This window comes from Leptonychotes weddellii, chromosome 2 (genome assembly GCF_054177405.1).
Source record: "Leptonychotes weddellii isolate Sample4059 chromosome 2, ASM5417740v2, whole genome shotgun sequence".
Classification (NCBI taxonomy): domain Eukaryota; kingdom Metazoa; phylum Chordata; class Mammalia; order Carnivora; family Phocidae; genus Leptonychotes; species Leptonychotes weddellii.
Window position 1 is genome coordinate 137,992,591 of NC_138370.1, and position 21,582 is coordinate 138,014,172.

Below are 21,582 nucleotides of genomic sequence, written 5' to 3' on the forward strand. Positions count from 1 at the left end.
GGTGATGGGTATTAAAGAGGGCACGTACTGAATGGAGCACTGGGTGTTATGCACAAACAATGAATCATGGAACACTACATCAAAAACTAATGATGTAATGTATGGTGATTAACATAACAATAAAAAAGTCTATAGCTAAGTTCTAGATAATGGGATATAATCAACTTCCAGGATGTGTGTTTAAATGGGTGGAGAACACACACCAGGTTTGGCCAAGAAACAAAGAGCAGGAACTTAGGTCCCAGATGTCCTTATGGAGAGAGCCACCATATTGCCCTGAACCTAAGCTGTTAAAAGAGAGAAATAAATTTCTATTGTATTTAAGTTAATGTTATTTTCAGTACTGCTCTTTGTGGTCAAGCTTATATCCTGACTGGTAAAAAAGCACATATTAATCCACACTAACCTAGAGAACCAATTATTATTATTTTTTTAAAGATATTTTATTTATTTATCTGAGAGAGAGAATGGGAGACAGAGAGCATGAGAGGGGGAGGATCAGAGGGAGAAGCAGACTCCCCGCCGAGCAGGGAGCCCGATGCGGGACTCGATCCCAGGACTCCAGGATCATGACCTGAGCCGAAGGCAGTAGCTCAACCAACTGAGCCACCCAGGCGCCCCGAGAACCAATTATTTTATTAGGAACAAAGTAATATGGAAGAGTAAAAGGAAGTTTTGCTTTCAAATAAAAATCAAAGGAAATATTCTTCCAATCTGCTTTAAATATTTTCAGGGGTGAGAATCTCATATCCTTATACATTCTGTATTTATGTAGAGAAAAGGTGAGCAAGCACACATCTCATATATCTTTGCATATAAATCTGATCATATGGAATATCTCATATGGAAGTTCATAGACACAATACTGAGACACAGGAGTACTGAAATCTGTTTCAAAACCATAGACCCTGACTTTTTGCCATGAGAAATGGTGAACACATCTCAAACAAATCTGAGGATCTACGCTAGTAAATAAAGTATGTTTTTCTATAATGAGTACTGGACTTTTAACCTCCAGCCCTTTTCCCAACATGCACACACCCATGCACACACACACACTCACACAAACACATCCATGCTTATACTCACACACAGACATACATACAAACAAAACATTTACACAGGTTACAAAAGAGTTTAGAAAAGTATATGGGGTCTTAGTCATCGGTGCTGGATGATTTTGACTCTTATGAAGTATATCCTCACAGTCTCTGCCCCACTTCAAACTCTTCCTTGGTGTTACTGTAGTCTGAATAGCAAGCGAGACAGGGGTATAGCAGCTCAGCATGGGCTCTTCTGCGACCCCACTACAACTTCACGGTGGGAACAAATGCAGGGTGTTCAAAGGCCAGTATGAACAGATTCCATCTCCCATAACTCTTGGTATGTGCATTATTTATTTTTGGTGGGTGTGGGAAAGGAAGGGAATCTAATGTCCTTTTAATTTTTAATGTCAGCACCCAATTTAAAAAACCCTCTTAAGACCTGATTTTATTTACCTCAATCTATACCTTTCCCTGGATTACTCTCAAGCAAAGCTAGCCAATAATTACAAAAGACCAAAAGGATTATAATGATTCATTTTTCTTTTTATATTTCATTGAAATTTTTTTTTTCTTTTTTAAGATTTTATTTTATTTTGCAAGAGAGAGAATGAGAGACACAGAGCATGAGAGGGAGGAGGGTCAGAGGGAGAAGGAGACTCCCTGCTGAGCAGGGAGCCCGATGTGGTACTCGATCCCGGGACTCCAGAATCATGATCTGAGCCGAAGGCAGTCGCTTAACCAACTGAGCCACCCAGGCGCCCCCTTCATTGAAATTTTTCTTTTTAAACATGTATCATCTCACTTAGAAGTGAGACCTAAAACCTCACCAACTTAGAACAGATTGATAGAAGAGTCTAACGGATCTGTTTGCCTACTACTAAAGCACCTCATTCAGTGAAGCTAGGGAGATGGATTGCCAGATCCCAATAACAGACCATTTTAATCATAAGAAAAGGAATTTTAAATATATATGAGCAAAAACAACCAATAAAAGGGCAAAGAGCTACAGCCTAGAGTGTAAACAAGAGAAGCTTAGGTACTCAAGGAATCCAAATTAAGGGATTTGGATTATCATACTAAGAAAAAAGGACAAGGGTGCCTGGGTGGCACAGTCGGCTAAGTGTCCGACTCTTGGGTTTTGGCTCAGGTTGTGATCTCAGGGTCATGGGATCAAGGCCCGCATCAGACTCTGTGCTCAGCCCAAAGTCTGCTTGAGACTCTCTCTCCCTCTGCCCCTCCATCTCATGTGCACATGCTCTCTCTCTCTCAAATAAATCAATCTTAAAAAAAAAAATAAGAAAGGACATTCTAACTTATCAATCTTGCCACTCTGTGTCAAGGGACCAGCCCAGTGGTCCCCCAGGCAAGGTGACTGTGTAGGAATATGCAGGCTGTTCCCTGAATGAGGATGCCCAGCCAAGCTGCAAGAGGCGAAATCACCCATCAAGTGCCAGGCCAGGGGCTCCAGCACAGGGCTGTGTCTGCCTGGAGGAGGGGCAATTTTTTTGACCATGCACAAGGTTTTGAATCATGGGCCCATGGGGCTGCATCTGCCCAGAGAGGACACTGTAGGATAGTAGATTAAGCCAACTCCAGAGTATGCCATTTTAGTATAAGGATTATTTTGAGCTGAAGGCAATTGAGAAGCAGATACAGAAAAAGCTCTCTGTCCTTCCCTTATTTGCCTAGAAGCATGACAAACATTTACAAAGGTATCCTCCCTCCCCTCTCTACCAGGAAGGACAAAAGTTAAGGACTGGAGACAACTTAAACCATTATCAGCCTGAAGATGGCACCAGAAGAATCTATGTAACAAACCTTACTAACTAGCTTTTATCTTTCATTAGTTTCTCTCTATATTTGCCACCCCTAGAAATTCAGAGTCTTTTCTTTTGTCTTACCATGTCTCTAAATATTTATTGTCCCATTGCTAAGATGGTATAGAAAATCAAATACTAACCATCCCTTGAAGTTACTATCTCTCAGTACTCCCATTCAAAGTGTGATGCACACATTAAAAAAACTTTTTTTTTCAGGGGCACCTGGGTGGCTCAATTGGTTAAGCATCTGACTCTTGATTTCAGCTCAGGTCATGATCTCAGGATCCTGGGATTGAGCCCTGTGTTGGGCTCCACACTCCGCGGGGAGTCTGCTTGTCTCTCTGCCCCTCCCACCACTCATGCTCTCTCTCTCTCTCAAATAAACAAATAAAACCTTTTTAAAAAGACAAAAATCAATAAAAAACCCACAAACTTCTTTTTTCAGGGCACTTGGGTGGCTCAGTCAGTTAAGCGTCCGACTCTTGGTTTTGGCTCAGGTCATCATCCCAGGGGTTGTGAGATCGAGCCCCCTGTTGGGCTTGTGCTCAGCGCAGGGTCTGCTTGTCCCTTTCCCTCTCCCTCTGCACCTCCCCTGGCTTGAGTGCTCGCTCTCCCTCTCTCCCTCTCACTCAAATATATAAAATCTTTAAAAAAACCTTTTCCCCCCCATTAATCTGTTTTTTTGTCAGTCCAATTTACAGAGCCCCAGATAGAGAACAAAGGAAGATAGTGGGAAAAATATTTTTCCTCCCTTACAACACCTGTCCCTCATTCTCAAAAAGCAGTTTTGTTTCAAGGATTAGAAGTTCTGTAGCCCTGTATGGAGTTAAGTACTAGATGATCTCAAAAAAAGGAAGAAGGAGGATTGGGGATACTATGTATGCACTCTCTCTCAGTAACAGGGTACCCCTGGGTCAGGAGGTGAGGCTAAGTTGAGCAGAGCCAGCGTCGTGGGAATGTAACCTATACAGTCCCAAAGAGCCCTGTGCTTGTTCTAATGTTTTGCTTGTACTGTTTTAAAATTCTTAGTTTTTGAACAAGGGGCCCTACATTTTCATTTTGCACTGGACCCCACAAATTAGGTAGCCATTCCTTAAGGTAAAGGTGGCATAGTAAAGGACTGAGGATTTAGAAACCACTCAATGCTGCAGCCTCTGGGAGCACAATTCAATATGCAATTCTGGACTTGGGGGTGACGAAACAAAGAGACCTAAAGAAGCTACGGACCAGGCCCGCCTATAATCCATGGGCTGGTAACAACTGAGCACCCAGCGCCTGCTGCCAGGGGTGAGCAGCTCAGGGTGGTTAATTTTGTAACCTAATTGCTCCTCCTGCAAGTATGAGAAGACTGTGAAGATTCGAGTCCCCCAGAGAATTACTCCCAGGTACCAAATAACACAAGTACTCCGGCTCAGTGATGGTCCTTTCCATTCTCTACAACCTCTCGAAGATTACTGTTAACTACTAGCCCAGGACAGCAGCGGGGAGAACCAAAGAGAAATTTCTTCATTGACTAGTTTGAGCACAGACACTTCTTTTAATAATAGAAAAACTGATTGTCCTACTCATCTGCCCTCCTCTCTTTATCACCCTTCAGCATTTTTATCTTTCTCTTCTAACTTTTTTAACTTTTATTACAATGTGCAATATTACCAAGGCTAATTTTTTTATAGGAAATATTCAGGAAATTTCATTAAGATCATATGTACCCCCCCACACTAATTCAGCAGTGAGACAAGTGATTAGGGCGAAAATAAATTCTTTTGAAATTTCAAAATGACAGCATAAATAAGGTTTTAAGACTTAGCCTACTATTATCTCCAAGTGATAGAATTATAAAGGGTTTTTTAAAAGATTTTATTTATTTATTTGAATCTTAAAAAAACGGGGCACAGTTGGTTAAGGGTCTCTTCATTTTGGCTCAGGTCATGATCTCAGGGTCGTGGGTCGGGCTCCGAGCTCAGTGGGGAGTCTGCTTGAGATTCCCGCTCTCCCTCTCCCTCTGCCCATCCCCCTGCTTGCACTCTTTCTCAAATAAATAAATGTTTTTTTTTAAGATTTATTTATTTATCAGAGAGAGCGCAAGCACAAGCAGGGGGACGGGCAGAGGGAGAGGGAGAAACAGGCTCCCCACTGAGCAGGGAGCCAGACTCGGGGCTCGATCCCAGGACCCTGGGATCATGACCTGAGCCGAAGGCAGATGCTTAACTGACTGAACCACCCAGGTACCCCGATTATAAAGGATTTCTTATCTTCTTTATACTCTTATTTATCTTCAAAATGCTTCATAGTATTTTATGATTCGAAAAAATAAAAATTTCAAAAGGTTTAACCTGAGTAAAAACTATTTCCACATATTTTAGAAAGATCTTTTTCCATATAAACTACTGATACACTAATTTTTTTTAAGATTTTATTTTTTAAGTATTCTCTACACCCAACATGGGGCTTGAACTCATGACCCTGAGATCAGGAGTCACATGCTCTACTGACTGAGCCAGCTAGGGGCCCCTAAACTGCTGGTATACTAATTAGAAATCAATTTTACCTATTCATTAAAGCTGGTTCCTTAAGAACTTCTACTTGGCAATAGTTTGATAGCTTAGCTCAAATTGCTGCATCTTTTCATCTCTGAAAGCCTTAAGAATGTCACTTAATTTTTCAAATTGGGGATTGAAAAACACAGGAAAAAGAAAAGTAAAAATCATTCATAATCCAGTTGGTTGAAAAAATGATATAAAATAAAAAGCAAAATATTCCCCAACCCCAGTTTTCCTACACATGAACAGACTTAACTACAATACACTTTTTTTAAATAAAAGGGAGATAAAAAATTTTTATTTTTTTCACATGAGAGTATATCATGCACATCTACATTGGGCATCACACACACACACACACACACACACACACACACAAATACATATGAACCTTGTTCTTCTTAATGACTATCTGAACCATGATTTATTTAGCCAATTTTCCTACTGCTGAGCAATAAATAGACTGTTTCTTGCCATTGTAAATATGGCTTCAGTGAATATTTCTGTATATGTATTTTTATATACAATGCTATTACTTCTACAAAATTCTTTTTTTATTTTTTAAGTAGGCTCCATGCCCAGCGTGGAGCCCATGACTCTGAGACCAAGACTTGAGCTGAGATGGAGTTGGACGCTTAACTGACTAAGCCACCCAGAGCCCCTACTTCCACAAAATTCTTAAGAGTGCTATTCTTCAATTAAAGAGGACATTTTAAATCTTAATAAATGCAATCAAATTAGCCTCTTATAAGGTTGATCAACTATACTCTCATAGCATATGAGTCCCCCATTTCTCACATCCTTTATTGCATATAACATTATCAATGTTTTTCAAATGTTCTTAATCTGATTCTAAAAAAAGTATTTTCATTCACATCCCAGAACATCTTTTCATATAATTTTTGGCCACTTGTGAAACTTCTGTAAACGTGCTCATATCCATGCCTATGTTTTCATTGTCTTTCTCTTATTGTTCACTTTTATACATTTCGTTGCTCAGCACCCCCCACTAATGCTAGCTGAGTCACGTCTTCACGAGGCCCAGGGCCAAGGCTGCCCTTAGACTGAGGGTTCAGCAGCATCTAAGACCACAGCAGCCTCATTAGTTAACCTAATCTTTTATTGTTCTCACAATCTAGCACGAAAGAATAAAAGATGTCTACCTGCTACTAATGACCAAAAGTATAAAGCTTTAACAGTGCTTTGGAATATTCAAATACCAAGAGATGGCTTAGTGGAAAGCAACACACCACAGCATACACAGACATGAAGTTGTTTTCTTCATTTGAATAATTTCATGTGTACACACAGCAGTAAGAATCACAGCACACCTCATCACACTGTGAGCAGCCTTAAAGAGACAGAGCCATCTACTCTCAGCAGAAAAATTTTAAGTAACTGCATAGAACACTCTGATCATCCTTTGTAAAAAAAATCTGGGTATTTTAAAAAAACAACTAGAATAAAATTTACCAAAAAATGACAAATATTTGGTTAGAATGGTGAGTTTGGGAGATATTTTTTCTCTTCTTTAAATTCTCTAAATGGTATTTTAATTTCATCATTCAAAAGTAAATTTTAATTCTGAAATTAGAATGGTCATGGTTGCACAACTCTATGAATGTACTAAAAACACAGAGGCGTACACCTTAAAAAAGTAAATTTGATATGTGTGTATTATTTCTCAATTAAGTTGTGGTCTTCATAAAACTAAAATTCTAAAGTTAAAATACCGAATTGCAGGGGCAGGCAATATATGGGAACTCTGTGCTTTCTGCTCAATTTTGCTATAAAACTAAAACTGCTCTAAAAAAATAAAGTGTATCTTAAGAAAATACTACGATGCAGTTTTTGTTAATTTCCCACTAATTTTATGTTAAAAATTCTGGAAGGCAGAATACATAAAAGCTACAGCACAGACAAACCTCTTTGCAACCCCTTGTTCTTGGCAATGATATCTGATAAGCAGTTGAATGTGGCTTCTTCTTCTTTTTTTTTTAATGTGGCTTCTTAAAGTATCAATGAAATTTGTGTCAGTATATTCAAAAACTTCTGTGTGACTTTGATCCTAAGGTAACTTATTGAGCCTGTGTAGTAGAGTGATCTATGCTCCTATTATGCTTAGTAGAATTAACAATGTTAATATTGAGAGGGCCAGTATCTTAGAGATATTCATTCTTTCTCTTTCTATTCTGGCTCAGCTTCTGGAGTACCAGCTGAAAATTTCATTGCGTTGAACTATTTCATATAAAAAAAATTAAGTTCTAGGTTAATTAAAAAGCCACTAAGAATAAATTGATTCCATTTATCACCAGTGTACTGTATCTCTGGGGGCTGGCTATTCTTTAGAACTTTCTATTTGAAGGTTAAGCCAAAAAGGGAGAACTTACAAATATTGCATCTAAAGTGCTAAATAAGAAGCCATAATAATCATCAAGATACAAGTGAACTGTTCTACTATAATGAATTTGGTTAAAATAGACTTCTCAGTGTTTCTTTAATTTTTCTGTTCTTCAAGAAGATATATAAAAATAAGATCCATTTTTATTCCCAAATGATGAATGGAAACAAAAGAATATTTCTGTGTTATGGCAGTCTGGGGTACGAAAAAGCCACTATCCCCAACTTGGGCTCTTAAAAGTTTAAGTTAACTCCAAGTGTTATAAAATCTGTTCTTGAAAGCTCAGGTAGGAGAATGCCTCTTCCTGAAAGGAAACTTGAGAAATCCTTAGGAAGAAATCCCTGAATACTGGTTAGATTTCAAACTAAGGGCATAAGGAAATGTTAGGTTCTTTCTAGCCAAGCCTCTTCCTCACACCTAAATTAAGGTACTGCTAAAAACATGAAACAAGATTTAAACAATATTTGCCACAAAATTTCACATTTCTTCTTTCAGTTTGCTACCCTGATACAAGTCTTTTTGGGGGCTATATCTCGTTCAAGTGACTATGTTTTCAGATCATCTTCCCATGACAGTGTAATTTAGGAGGAACATCTGTGACTAGAGATGACTTTCCTTGTTTTGCCTGTTATGCATCAAGCTGTGGGGACTGACCTCCCCAAACTGCCACTGTGTTCTGAGAGAGGTGAGAAGGAGCCAAAGAAAACGCAAACAAATAATAACCCAGAAGCTGAAAAAATACAAAGGAACCCACCTGATGAATGAAGAAGGTAGGAAACTTTTGACTGAACTTAAGTGATCTATGGCTGCTCGGGTTTTATTAAATTTGAATCACCACCCATCAAAACAAAAACTAGTAACTTAAGGTTAATACTATGGCCTCACTTTAAAGTATATTATTTTCTCTATGCCTTTTATTTTCCCCTTCAACTTTAAGGGTACAAATCCTCTATTCAGCCTTTTTTTTTTTTTTTAAAGTCAGCATGGGGAAGGGACACATTTTCTTGTTCTATCTTATGGGCACTAAAAGGACATGGCTATGGCTCTATGAAAAGTGTTACTTGTGAAGTCACATAGAGTACAGTGCCTGGCACAAAGTACATAATAAGTTCCCATTATGTAGAGAACGAGAGCTCTGCTTTTTGAAGGTTCTCTGTATCTACTTCTTCACAGGTGCAAAGCAGTTCAGTGCATACTATTTTTTCCTATTTCCATATTAAATGCTACCTCCTACCCCATCTAAGGACATTTAGACAAATATCTTGCTGTATTACAGGAGGGTAGGAATGAGATAGATCATTATGCGTCTGTTTCTTCCCTGATTAAATGACAGAGCCAACTTCTAATGTCAAAGACCTACGATAACACCAATTTGCTCTGGAGAAGGTGCCTTCTCCTACCTTCTGTTTGAGGCTCGTGGTCAATGGGCTACACAATTTCTCATGATTCAAAGAAGTAATAGCTTAAAATGAAACCTGGTTTACTAGGGGTTTGGATAAGAAATCCTTGAGAAATCAACTCTATAATCATAGAACTGTGCAGATGGGCCACACAGCAAAGTAAAGCTATGGTTTCTAATGAGGAAAGATAATGTTAGTCAAGGGAGCCACATAATCAAGAGAAAAAGAAAAACATTCTCCCCTGCCCCCCCCCCCAAATTCACCCTAAACAATAAGAAACTAGGAAGGTCTAATAGAGTGTTCTGCAACCTCCCTTAGGGACACAGTTAAACCTTTATAACATGAGTCCCAGAAAATTACTCTGGGGCCAGGCTCTCACACAATGGGAAGTCATACTGGCCAGAGGGTCTGTGTTGTGGGGTGGGGGCAAAAAGGGAAGAAGAGAAGTTCAGTGCAGGCATAATGCAGAATGTCTTCCAAAGCTCTCGTTTGTCCTGATTTTCATTTCTACTTTCCCAAAGAGGAAAGTTTATAACATCCAAATAAGCTATTTTAAACCTATTTTTTTTAAAGGAGAGACACTGCTCCAGATAAAACAAAACAAAAAGACATAACACCCAGGAAATCAACCAGCAAGAATGAATTAGTATACACAAATCCTTTATATCTCTGCCAAGAAAGGTGGGGTAAATCCAATCACTGCTGGTGTCCATGTACGTCATTGGAAGGAATTTTGGAGAAAAAAATTGAAATGAGAGTTTAAAATCAAAATGTCCTGATCACTAGTAGTAAAAATAGATGTATTTTAGGGCTCATTCAATGCAATATATTATGACAATTCTTATTTATATGGTATTATTGAAGGATGAGTTTCAGTTTCAAAATTTTCAAAAATAAAAGCATTTTGAACAGAAATTTTTACATAATACATTGTACATGAATAGAATGTAAACTGTTCTTGAGGTCTCAGGGCCATTACTATTAGGCTTCAGTGCAATAAAATGATGTCTTAAGGGAAGTATTCAAGATGGTCTGTTCCTATCAATGCCCTTGTGCCTTAAAACATTTCCATGCCTATTTTAAAATAAGTATTCTGCCTCCTTCTTTCATGTGTTTAACTGTCACTTTTTATTAGGTCAGTGAGTCTGATTCTCATAATTCCTTCTTTTATGTTTCTTGTGCCTGTGATAGAGGAGGTTAAATAATCAAGCAGGATAGACTTATAAGTATAGAGAGAATCATTAGGTGTCAAGCAAAAGTCTAAGAAGCTCCCCCGGGAGTTTGGAGGATGAATGGCATCTGTTTCAGGGCCTCGACTTTGCTGTGTCCCAGACAGCTGAGGTTACTGTACAAGTAATTTATGATTAAATCCAACTACTTGTGTACACTAGAAGCAATAAGGAAAAGATGGCTTTTGTCTCTTTAATTTGCCACTCAGAGTAACCCCTCCATACCGTACCTGAAATAACAGCACCCAGAGTCTCATTATGGACATTCTGTGTAAGTTTAATTTCCTCCATGGCCAAGGTTTTGTTAAATGTTACTGAAATAAAAAGTACAGCATGCAATCTGTGAGCACAAAGCTTATGAAATTGTAAAAAAAAAAAAAAAGTGCCCCACACTTATTTTATCAATTCTGTCCTTTACCTTACACGTCAGTGAAAGCAAGCACATTACCTTCATCATACAGAGGCATAGAATTTGTAATAAAATGGAATAGATGGAGGGAAACAAACTGATATCTGTAATAAAACACTGAAATTATTACTGCATTTCACAGTCTATAAAAATGGCACATTCACAGAATTACAGTCTCCATCAAACTGCTGACCCCTGCCAAGAGGGAGAAATTTACTGCACTCCTCATACCTGAAAGGGAAAGGTAAGATTAGTTCACAGACGCGTTCCCTTTCAGTATTAATGGAGTCAGTGTTTACACTAGATGAAACTACATAATTCCCAAACTATGAAGAAGAAAACTCTATCTGGCCAAATTTACAACCCTCTCACAATCTTATCTCTTCTGTTTCAAAATGCTCTCTGATATCCAAAAATTTGTATTCTGTTATTATAGTCTAATTTCTTGTAATGTTTTCAAGCTAAGAGAATAATAGGTTTACAAAATGTAACAATAATCATGATGATGTTTTCTTTTGTTCCTGTATTATTTTCCAAGTAGCTCAACATATTTTGCAAATATCCATTCTCACAGAGGTTATTAGGAAAAAAATTATCCTGGATTGACAAACTAAGGCAAAAATAATTTTTGAAACATTTAAATTTATATAAAGGTCGAGTTTTACTCTCCTGCTTTGCCAGGTATAACAAGTTTCCATTTTAAGTTCTATTTCTTTAGAAAAATCAAATTCCATGTGCTTTTCTAGCTATGCCCATAGGTTCTTTTGGCATCCATCTTCCTACTTGGTATAAGTAATCACCTAAACTGTCTTAATACCATAATGTCTTTTTTTTTAAACTTTCTTATACTTTTTGAAATACCAACCACATTTTTTATTAAGTATTACTTTCTCTGCATTTCTGTAAACTTTAAACTTGTTTTTTCTTATTTTTTATTTTTTTAAAGATTTTATTTATTTATTTGACAGAGAGAGCGAGAGAGCACAAGCAGGGGGAGCAGGAGAAGGAAAGGGAGAAGCAGGCTCCCCGATGAGCAGGGAGCCTGATGCGGGGCTCTGGGATCATGACCTGAGCCAAAGGCAGATGCTTAACCATCTGAGCCACCCAGGTGCCCCTTATTTTTATTTTTTTAAAGTAGGTCTCATGCCCAGCATGGAACCCAATGCAGGGCTTGAACTCACGACCCTGAGATCAAGAGTCAGATGCTTAACTGACTGAGCTACACAGGCACCCCTGAACTTTTGGTCTTTGTAATTTGTACAGCTTTTATCATCTGTTCCTTTTTTTTTTTTTTTTTAGATTTTATTTATTTATTTATTTGAGAGAGAGAGAGCACGAGTGGGAGTGAGGGGCAGAGGGAGAGGGACAAGCAGACTCCCCGCTGAGCAGGGAGCCGGATGTGGGGCTCAATGCCAACACCCTGGGATCATGACCTGAGGAGAAAGCAGGTGCTTAACTGACTGAACCACCCAAGGCCCCAAGACGGCCACTTTCTAATCTCCGGAACCTTTAAATATGTTACCTTATGTAGCAAAGGGGCTTTGCAGATGTGATTAAACAAGGATGTTGAGATGAGAAGATTATTCTGGATTTCCCAGGTAGGCCCACTGCAACCACGAGTATCCTTACAAGAGAGGCAAGAGTGTCAGGAGTCACAGGAAGAGGTATGATGACAGAAGCAGAGGTCAGAAAAAAACTGGAAGATGCTAGTGAAGGGGAGCAGAATATGTCACCGCAAATAGTCCATTTTGGCATATTGATTACTTTGAATTAAAGTTACTTGGGGGATAGTCAGTGCAAGAAGGACATTCTTAACTCTCTTGTGTGTCCCCCGCTGAAAGCAGGAAATAAATCTCTCATGTGAAAGGTACCCTCCCTGTACCAGTTGGGTAGAAGGCATCCTTATTACCAGAGAGGCAAGTTAGGGCCAAGAGGATGTATAAACAAACTTTGTTACTTTTTCACTAATTTAGTACCCCAAACCCAAACCTTTTTGTTCTGTCAGTTCTTCACAAATTTATTGTTTGTCTAAGATGACAGAAGCTTCCTGCTTTGGTCACTTCTTTGAGTCTCATATTTTTAAGGGGCTCCTGTACATATGAAATCAAATTTGTTTTTTTCCTGTTAATCTATCTTATGTCCATTTCATTATTATGCCAGGCAAAGAACCTAGAAGGAAACATTTTTCTACCCCTACACTACATTGCTGGCCTTGAAAATGGGAGGAAGGAGACATAGGCCAAGGAAGGTGGGCAGTCTCTAGAAGCCAGAAAAGGCAAGGAAAGGGATTCTCCACTTGAGCATCCAAAAGGAACACAGCCCTACTCCCTCATTTTAGCCTTCTGACCTCCAGAACTGTAGGATGATAAACTTGCATTGTTTTCATCCACAATCTTCAAGGGAATTTGTTACAACAGCAAGAGGAAACTCATATACATCCTCAGAAAATTATCAAGGTTTCTGTGGTCAAACAATTTTGAGAAACATTATTCACTCTATCTCCCTCTCAGTGCCTACAATTTGAGAAGTCCTACAGTAAAGAATCCTGTTTAATTTTGTTTAACTAGAATTTCCCAAAAGTTTTAACCATAGACATTTTAAGGACTATTTAACCGGAACCTACTTTGGGAAACAATGGTTTAAGGATTTATGCTATGGATGATGGCATCCAGAAGGATACAGACATTCATTGATCTAGAATGAAATTCCACCCACTGATGGCATTTCAGTGAATTATTACTGAGTGTCCATTACAGCTTTACATGTGACAGGTACTGGAAGAGGGAAGAAGGGATGAGATATAAAGACAAAAGAAAATATTAGTGATTCCAAGGAAATTATCATTTCATATGGGATATGACATATTTACCAAAAGCTATAAACCGGGTAGAAAATGTTAGGTTCTGTGTGTATATATGGGGACAGGATGAGCTGTGGTGGGAGTTTGGAGGAAAGAAAACGAATGATTTCTGGGAAGTGGGAGGTGTCAGAGAATGAACTGTGGAAGAGCTGGCATTCGATTTTGTCTTTTAGGGGCAGCGAGGCTGAGGGGAAGAGAGAGAAGAGAAGGAGGACGTTCTGGAGTCGTGGCACCAGGGTGAGCAGCCCTACCAATTACAGGCACTATGTGACCCCAGAACTAAGCTGTTCCCTACTGGGGAAGGTAAGACAAGCCTTGGTAAGCCACGTCCTTGTGTGTGCAATAATCAGAATTATAAATTGGGGTTCTAGTTCCAGAAAATTCTGAAGTTGTTACAAAAACACCAAAATTTATGGCAAATAAATGAACATCAAATGACGTGTTTTTAAAATACGCAAGTATAGGGGCGCCTGGGTGTCTCAGTTGGTTGGGCACCTTACTCTTGATCTCAGCTTAGGTCTTGATCTTGGTGTCATGGGTTCAGGCCCCATGTTGGGCTCCTTGCTAGATGTGGAACCTCCTTAAAAAAATAAAGTAAAACACAGTAGGGACACCTGGGTGGCTCAGTCAGTTAAGCATCTGCCTTCGGCTCAGGTCATGATCCCAGGGTCCTGGAATCAAGCCCCGTGTCGGGCTCCCTGTTCTATGGGGAGTCTGCTTCTCCTTCTCCCTCTGCCTCTCCCCTGCTTGTGCTCTCTCTGTCTCTCTCTCAAATAAATAAATGAAACCTTTCAAGAAAAATATATAAGTATACGTGACCAAATACTTAATATGAAACTTTATCTTATATGCTCCTTTTGGGGTATCTTCCTGCATGGAATGGACTTTCTCAGGCTCCTTAAAATATGTCCCGGGTAAAGTTTAGACTAAAGATGTTTTTTGCTTTTCCTGGGAAATCTTCCTAGTGGTAAGGATGGCTTTCTTTATTGTTCCTTGGACCCCTAAATTTCAGTTCAGAATTGGAGTCACCTCTTCCAAAAAGTTTCAATACCAACTCTGTGTCCACGAAGACTACACTTTAATAGTAAATGCTAAAGGAGGACCGTTTCTGTGCTACTTTAGCTTCCTGTTGGGTGTCAGTTTTAGTCTCCTTCGGAGCAGAAACTATCTCACTGTTTGTTCTTTGGAAGCTGAGACTCCAGAGCAGTGGAGGCATTCAGCATATGTTTGTTGAAATGGTGAAAGTGAAAGTGAAATCTTGGCTCCACTCAAACCGATTTAGAAAAAGAATTTAAGCATTTATTTCAACATGGAAAAGGAAGATTAAAGCATGTGGCAGTTTAGAGATAAGGAATTCAACAGAATTTTTTGGTGGGGGTGGGCCTTTAGTCCCTAGAAGAAACAGGCTTATCACTTTCTGGAAGGGATGCCTATACTGTCCATGGGCTTGATCCAAAGAGAGTTCGGTGAATCAAGCAGTTCTTTTCTTTTCTTTTTTTTTTTTTTTTAAAGATTTTATTTATTTGAGAGAGAGAGAATGAGAGAGAACACATGAGAGGGGATAGGGTCAGAGGGCAAAGCAGACTCCCTGCCGAGCAGGGAGCCCGATGCGGGACTCGATCCAGGGACTCCAGGATCATGACCTGAGCCGAAGGCAGGCGCTTAACCAACTGAGCCACCCAGGCGCCCCAAATTTTCTGAAGTTTCATTAAAGAAAGAAAAGGCAGGATTTAGAGGATCACAGGTTCCTCCCAAGAAACATATTCACATAGGTGTGACCTCTGGAGATTATGTGCCCCCCCCTTTGTCTAGCAAACACCTTCTCATCTTTCAAGACAGCTCAAATGACACCTCTGGGAGGCCCTGTGGCTCACTTTGGCAGTTGTTTACTCTGCCCTTTGTGTTTCCCAGCACTCTGTGCAGAACTCTCTCAAATATCACTAATCACATTTTATACGGTTATCTGCTTACATATCTGAATTCAATTCCATAAAGTTCTGCTAGGGCAATGTTAGATTGAAAGTCTCCAGGGCAAGGACTCTGGCCTTTAGAAGCTACTTCCTTCTCTGGGAGACAGACAAGGATACAACTACTTCTAATTCTCGGCAACCGCAGGAGAACATATGTAGAGAGGAGATCATGGGAGGGATGGCAGCGTCATAGTTCATATCCTCAGCCCTTAGCACAGTGTCGGGCACATAACGAGCTCCATACATGTCAGTGGAGGGAGGGAGATAGACAGAGATGAAAGAAGGGGGGAGGAAGAGAGAGAAGGGAGGGAAATCAGCAACAGTGCTGCACCTCTCATCCCTGTCACTCGGCTGTGTGTTGTCAACTCATCAGTTACTCTACAGGTGGCATTCTCAGATCCCTGGAAGAGATATTTTGGGGCAAACAGTTGATGCATCAGCCACACCTGGCATATAATACATTCATGATAATCACCATCTGAGGGCAACAAGTCATAATTTGTCCTGTATTTAATTGTCCTCCCACTCCCAGGGGGTCTGCAGAAAAGAGACTTACAGAGTTTACATTTGCTGAAAGCACCAGCTCTATGCCAATTTAATTCTTGGGTTCTGCATCACTAGACCAGCAGGATCTTTTGCTCCTGCAAAAGGATTTAACTAGAATTTTGGTCCCCTCAGAACCTTGTTTGCCATCCAGCTGCCCCTTTCTCTGCCAGCTTTATCTGTGCAACCCACCTTGGGGTAGTGTGGCAGATAGAGAGAGGAGTCTCATCTCAGGCCTCTGCTGTCTGCATCCCACAGCCCTCCCTGAGCAGCCTCTATTTCACGGGGGAGCGAAGGGAGGCGGCAGGATGATCAGCCTCCTCAAAAGATGAGAGTATAAAGTATTTCTCAAATTTTCATCTTCAACGGCTGGTATCATTCAACTCCCTGGGGGCAGACTATGCTTTGTTGCTTAGCTGGCAATATAATCTCTAGCTATCCTGATGCCAAAGTATCAATTACAGGTTCATTTGGATGATGGGATAAATTGGTGCTCAGACCACTAGACAATGACACAAATTGGAGGTGGGGGGGAAAGGATGCCAGAGGGGACTGACCTCTATCCTGAAATAAAGCCGAATTCTTCATATCCTTGCAAATTAAGTAACATTAAGTAACTTAATTCTAAACTGCTGGTTGTCTCATGAAGAGAAAGCCACCCGCAGAAGTGAAGCAGGTATTCCTGAAGAGGCTTTTTCTTTGAGGGCCTAATTAGAGAGATGTTAACACTCCTGTAGCACCCCAGCCCCCCAGTGTTATGACAAGAGGAGATTGAAATAAAAATGACTTGTGTTTAAAAATAAATGTTTTACCAGACACAAAAAGTCACATCTTGTATGACTTCATTTATATTAAATAGGCAGAATAGGTAAATCCCTAAGAGACAGAAAGCAGATCGGTGGTTGTCAGTGGTTGAGGGGAAGGAAAAATGGGGAATAACTGCTTAACATGTACGGGGTTTTAATTTGGAGGGCGGTGAAAATGTTCTGGGATAGTTGCACAACACTGTGAATGTACTAATTGCCACTGGCTCAGTCGTTAAGCACCTGCCTTCGGCTCAGGTCATGATCCCAGGGTCCTGGAATCGAGCCCCACATCGGGCTCCCTGCTCGGCGGAAAATCTGCTTCTCCCTCTCCCATTCCCCCTGCTTGTGTTCCCTCTCTCGCTGTGTCTCTATCAAATAAATAAATAAAATCTTTAAAAATAATAAAAAATAAAATGGCTAATTTGGGGGCACCTGGGTGGTACAGTTGGCTAAGCTTCCGACTCTTCGTTTCAGCTCAGGCTGTGATCTCAGGGTCATGGGATCGAGCCCCCCCCAACCAGCCCCACATTGGGCTCCGCGCTCAGGGGACAGAGTCTGCTTCAGATTCTCTCTCCCGTTGCCCCTCCTGCTCGTGAGCACTCACTCTCTCTCTCTCTCAAATAATAAATAAATAAATCTTTAAAATGGCTAATATTATGCTATGTGAATTTCACCTGAATAAAAAAAATAAATGTTTTATAATTAAATGTTTTCTAATTGAAGACCTCAGTATTTCTCATTGCTCAACCAACTACCACTACTGGGAAATGAGGAGGATTCTAGTCCCATTCCATAGTGATAAGAGGGATTAAGTAGGCCACTAAGTTCTAATACTTGTCACCCTCAGGCCTTTCCTGTGAAAAGCCTCGTACTTCCCCAGAATGTGCGTAGCAGGGAAGTAATTCAAACCAGCGACCCCTGACTTGCTTGGCCCTTGACAATTAAGTCGCAGCAGCAACTGTTTACCTGCGGGGCAGAGCGCCAGCCAGGCCATCAAAAGTCGATGGGGTGCACCTGCGCTTACTAACCTCTGAGCCCGCCCCCCCACACCAGACCCAGGGGACCTCGCTGCTTTCTGGGCAGTGGCCGGCTCGGGGCGGGGGGGGGGGGGGGGAGGCGGGCAGCAGGCAAAGACTGAGAATCATTTTCATTCAGTAGGAAAATATGAAGACCTTGCTCTTGCCACACTCTTTCAGGATCAAAGAAAATCGATTTTAACAGAGTAGAAGCATCTTTGGAAGAGACGCAGTTTTTCCCTTTTTTGATTCTAAGAAGAATATACGCTGCAACATGCAGATCCAAAGCAGTCAGCTGTGAAGTGAAAACAGAAGCCCAAGACCTTGGGAGGAATAAAAACACATTGAGAACAGAGGTAAAAAGAAGGGCTTTGAAAAGAAACTACAAGACTATGTCACAACAAACAATGACTAACAAGTCTCTGTAAAAGCAGAAAGGGGACGGCCCAGTCTTACCTGACACCTCCCCTCTCTTACCCCACACCATGCAATCAGGGCCACGGACAAGGAAGCCTCCTAGGCCCTCACCCAAGCAACTTTCTGAACCATTCAGTATGTCTCACATTCTACTTCTTGACATAGCTCTAATTTTTCTGGTTTTGACCTTCTGACCTTTTTTCCAACCACACTTTGTCTCACCACCCAGACTTAACAGTTAGCCTTGGGATTTGTTTTTCCTTGAGCAAGATCTAGACATTCCTCTGGGAATGCTGCCTTTGGTGGCTTGGTGCACCTTTAGCCTGACCCAGGGATGTCACCCTTCACTGTGACTCATGGAAAAGTGTTCAGTTCTGTTTTGGTGTACCCTTGCTTTTCTCAGGTGCATCCCTCAAGGCTAAGACTAAAAATAAAGCTCTAATGCTGCTTTCAGGCTCACAAATGGCCAGACAAGCTCCATATTAAGAGAGAATTTTTAAATATAATGAGAAAGCAAAATATATTAAATGCTTTCAAAATCCCCTAATTCTACTGCAATATGCCAATTGACTCAGTCATATGTTTTCCTGTATTGTGTAAGAAAAACCCATGTGGTCTCATCACAAAATGTTCTACACACCACAGAAATTAAAGTATTATTTTTCGGGAAAAATTCTGAAAACAGGGAAATAGCGTCTGTTTCTTATGTCTGTCATGCTATGGAATGAAACGCAAAATGGGGAGTGGGTTACCGAGGCATCTATTTTCCCTTTGATAGGAATGCTGAGCTAGAGCATCAGTTTTGTTTTTTTTTTTCTATCAACTCTATTTTATTTTTTTGTTTGTTTGTTTGGTTTTTTTTTTATTCTTATGTTAATCCCCATACATTACATCATTGTTTTAGATGAAGTGTTCCATGATTCATTGTTTGTGCATAACACCCAGTGCTCCATGCAGAATGTGCCCTCCTCAATACCCACCACCAGGCTAACCCATCCTCCCACCCCCCTTAGAGCATCAGTTTTGAACTCTCTTGAGGTTAAGCAGTATGGACAGGGACTGCAGTGTTGTATGTGCGCAGTTCGTGTCCTCAGCCAGGACAGCGCCCCGTCACTCCATCCGCATATCCCTGCCACAGCGGTGCACTGACCCTTAGCTCCTCTGCTTACTGACTCTGAGCCTGCTTCTCCACTAGTACCAGGGGAAGAGTAACACCCATTATTAATTATAGTCAGGGGTTAAACTGTGCCCCCCAAAAGGTATACTGAAGTGCTAACCCTCCGTACCTCAGAATGTGACCTTATTTGGAAAGAGGGTCATTATAAGTGTATTAGTTAAGGTGAGATCATACTGGAGTAGGATGCTGAATCTAGTATGCCTACTGTCCTTCTAAGAAAAGGAAAGACAGCCCTGTGAAGACACAAACACACAGGGAGAATGACATGTGAGGACAGAGGCAGAGACTGATGTGATGTGGCGGCAAACCTAGGAAAGCCAAGGACTGATGGCCACCACCAGAAGCTATGAAGGGGCAAGGAAGGATTCTCCCCTTTATGTCTCAGAGGGAGCATCGCCCTCTCTCTCTTTTTTTTTATTATGTTCAGTTAGCCAGCATTTGGTACATCACTAGTTTTTGATGTGTTCAACGATCCATTAGTTGCATAAAACACCCTCTCTTGCCCATCTTGACTTTAGACTTCTAGCCTACAGAACTGTGAGACAATATATTTCTGTTATTTCGAGTCCCCCAGTTTGTGGTACTTTGTTACCGTAGCCCTAAGAACTAATATAGTGGTGGAGGTATAATTTATTTGGTGTCTGTGTGTACATGTGTGTGTTTTAAATGCAGAAGAAACACACACAGAATCAACCACGTAGGCAGGAGAAAAGGTAACTTTTCTTATGGATTTGAACTAAGGAAGTGACATTATTTTCTCTGAAGCTGACACTACGTCTCTAAATCCACCTCCCACTACTGTCCTGTTCACTCTGCTCCAGCTCACTGGCCTCCTGGCTATGCCTGAAATATCCCACCTTGTTCACTCCTTAGGGTCTTTGCTTCAGCTGCTTCCTTTGCCTAGAACATGCCCACGGTGAACTCCTGATTTCCTGCATTTAACATTGCAATGTGTACTCCTGTGCCACCCAGCACTCCCAGTTCCCCTTAGTTCTTCTTTTTCTTGTTTCCATATTCTTATTAGCTTCTAATACCCTAGTAATTTATTATTTCTCTATTACATGCATTATTTATTATCTGTCTCCCTCTATGCTAGAACATAAGCTCCATGAGGGCAGAGATCTTCATGTTTTGCTCATTGATGTGACAAACACCTAAAACAGTACCTAGTTCATAATAGGTACTTGACAAAGATTCTTTAAAATCCATTATTTGGGGCACCTGGGTGGCTCAGTCGTTAAGCGTCTGCCTTCGGCTCAGGTTGTGATCGCAGGGTCTGGGACCGAGCCCCGCATTGGGCTCCCTGCTCTGTGGGAAGCCTGCTTCTCCCTCTCCCACTCCCCCTGCTTGTGTTCCCTCTCTCGCTGTCTCTCTCTCTGTCAAATAAATAAAATCTTTGAAAAATAAATAAATAAACAAAACAAAATGAAATCCATTATTTATTTTTAATTAACCACTATGAAGCTGTACATGTGTACTGTAAAACATTAGAAAAAATGAAAAACTTCAAGTTCCCACCATCCAATAATATCTTCCAAGTTATGATAAATCAGAATGGTTTTTATATTCTTTTAAGTGACTGCCTAAGGAATTCTGTCTCTTAAGGAAAATGGTATGGATAACATCCACCTTACAAGACTTGGTACATGGATTAAATGAAATAATGTATCCAAACACTTAATATAATGCTTGCCATAACAACTCATAGAGGTATTTTTCTTTCCTTCGGTCTTGTCTTTAACTTTCATCCTTTGCCCCAACTTCTAAAAAGCAGCAGATACTTGTAGACAAGAGAATGGTATAATGTTGTTCTGACAGGGGATGCAGGTGGGGAAGGTCTCCCACACCTGGCACTCAAGATGGAGTTCCCAAATTCACAGTACCAAGCTCTACGGCCCAAATGCACCATGAGACACAAGGCCACTAACTATTGCATAGAATTTTCTAA

At 40.5% G+C, this 21,582-nt stretch overlaps 1 protein-coding gene across 12 annotated transcripts in view; it reads right to left on the minus strand.

Annotated features, from left to right (window-relative positions):
• The window catches only part of CRACD (capping protein inhibiting regulator of actin dynamics), a 256,370-nt gene that overhangs the window by 107,910 nt on the left and 126,878 nt on the right, over window positions 1-21,582 (minus strand). For 7 of the 12 annotated variants that reach the window (XM_081812345.1, XM_081812343.1, XM_081812348.1 and 4 more), the window contains one exon: window positions 10,667-10,750. The exons of 4 other annotated variants lie outside the window; for them this stretch is intronic. In XM_081812345.1, the coding sequence (XP_081668471.1) occupies window positions 10,667-10,727 (61 nt within the window). In that variant the 5' untranslated portion in view covers window positions 10,728-10,750. Of the gene's footprint in view, window positions 1-10,666; window positions 10,751-21,582 lie in introns of those variants that run through there. One more of the 12 variants, XM_081812353.1, reaches the window with a different exon arrangement.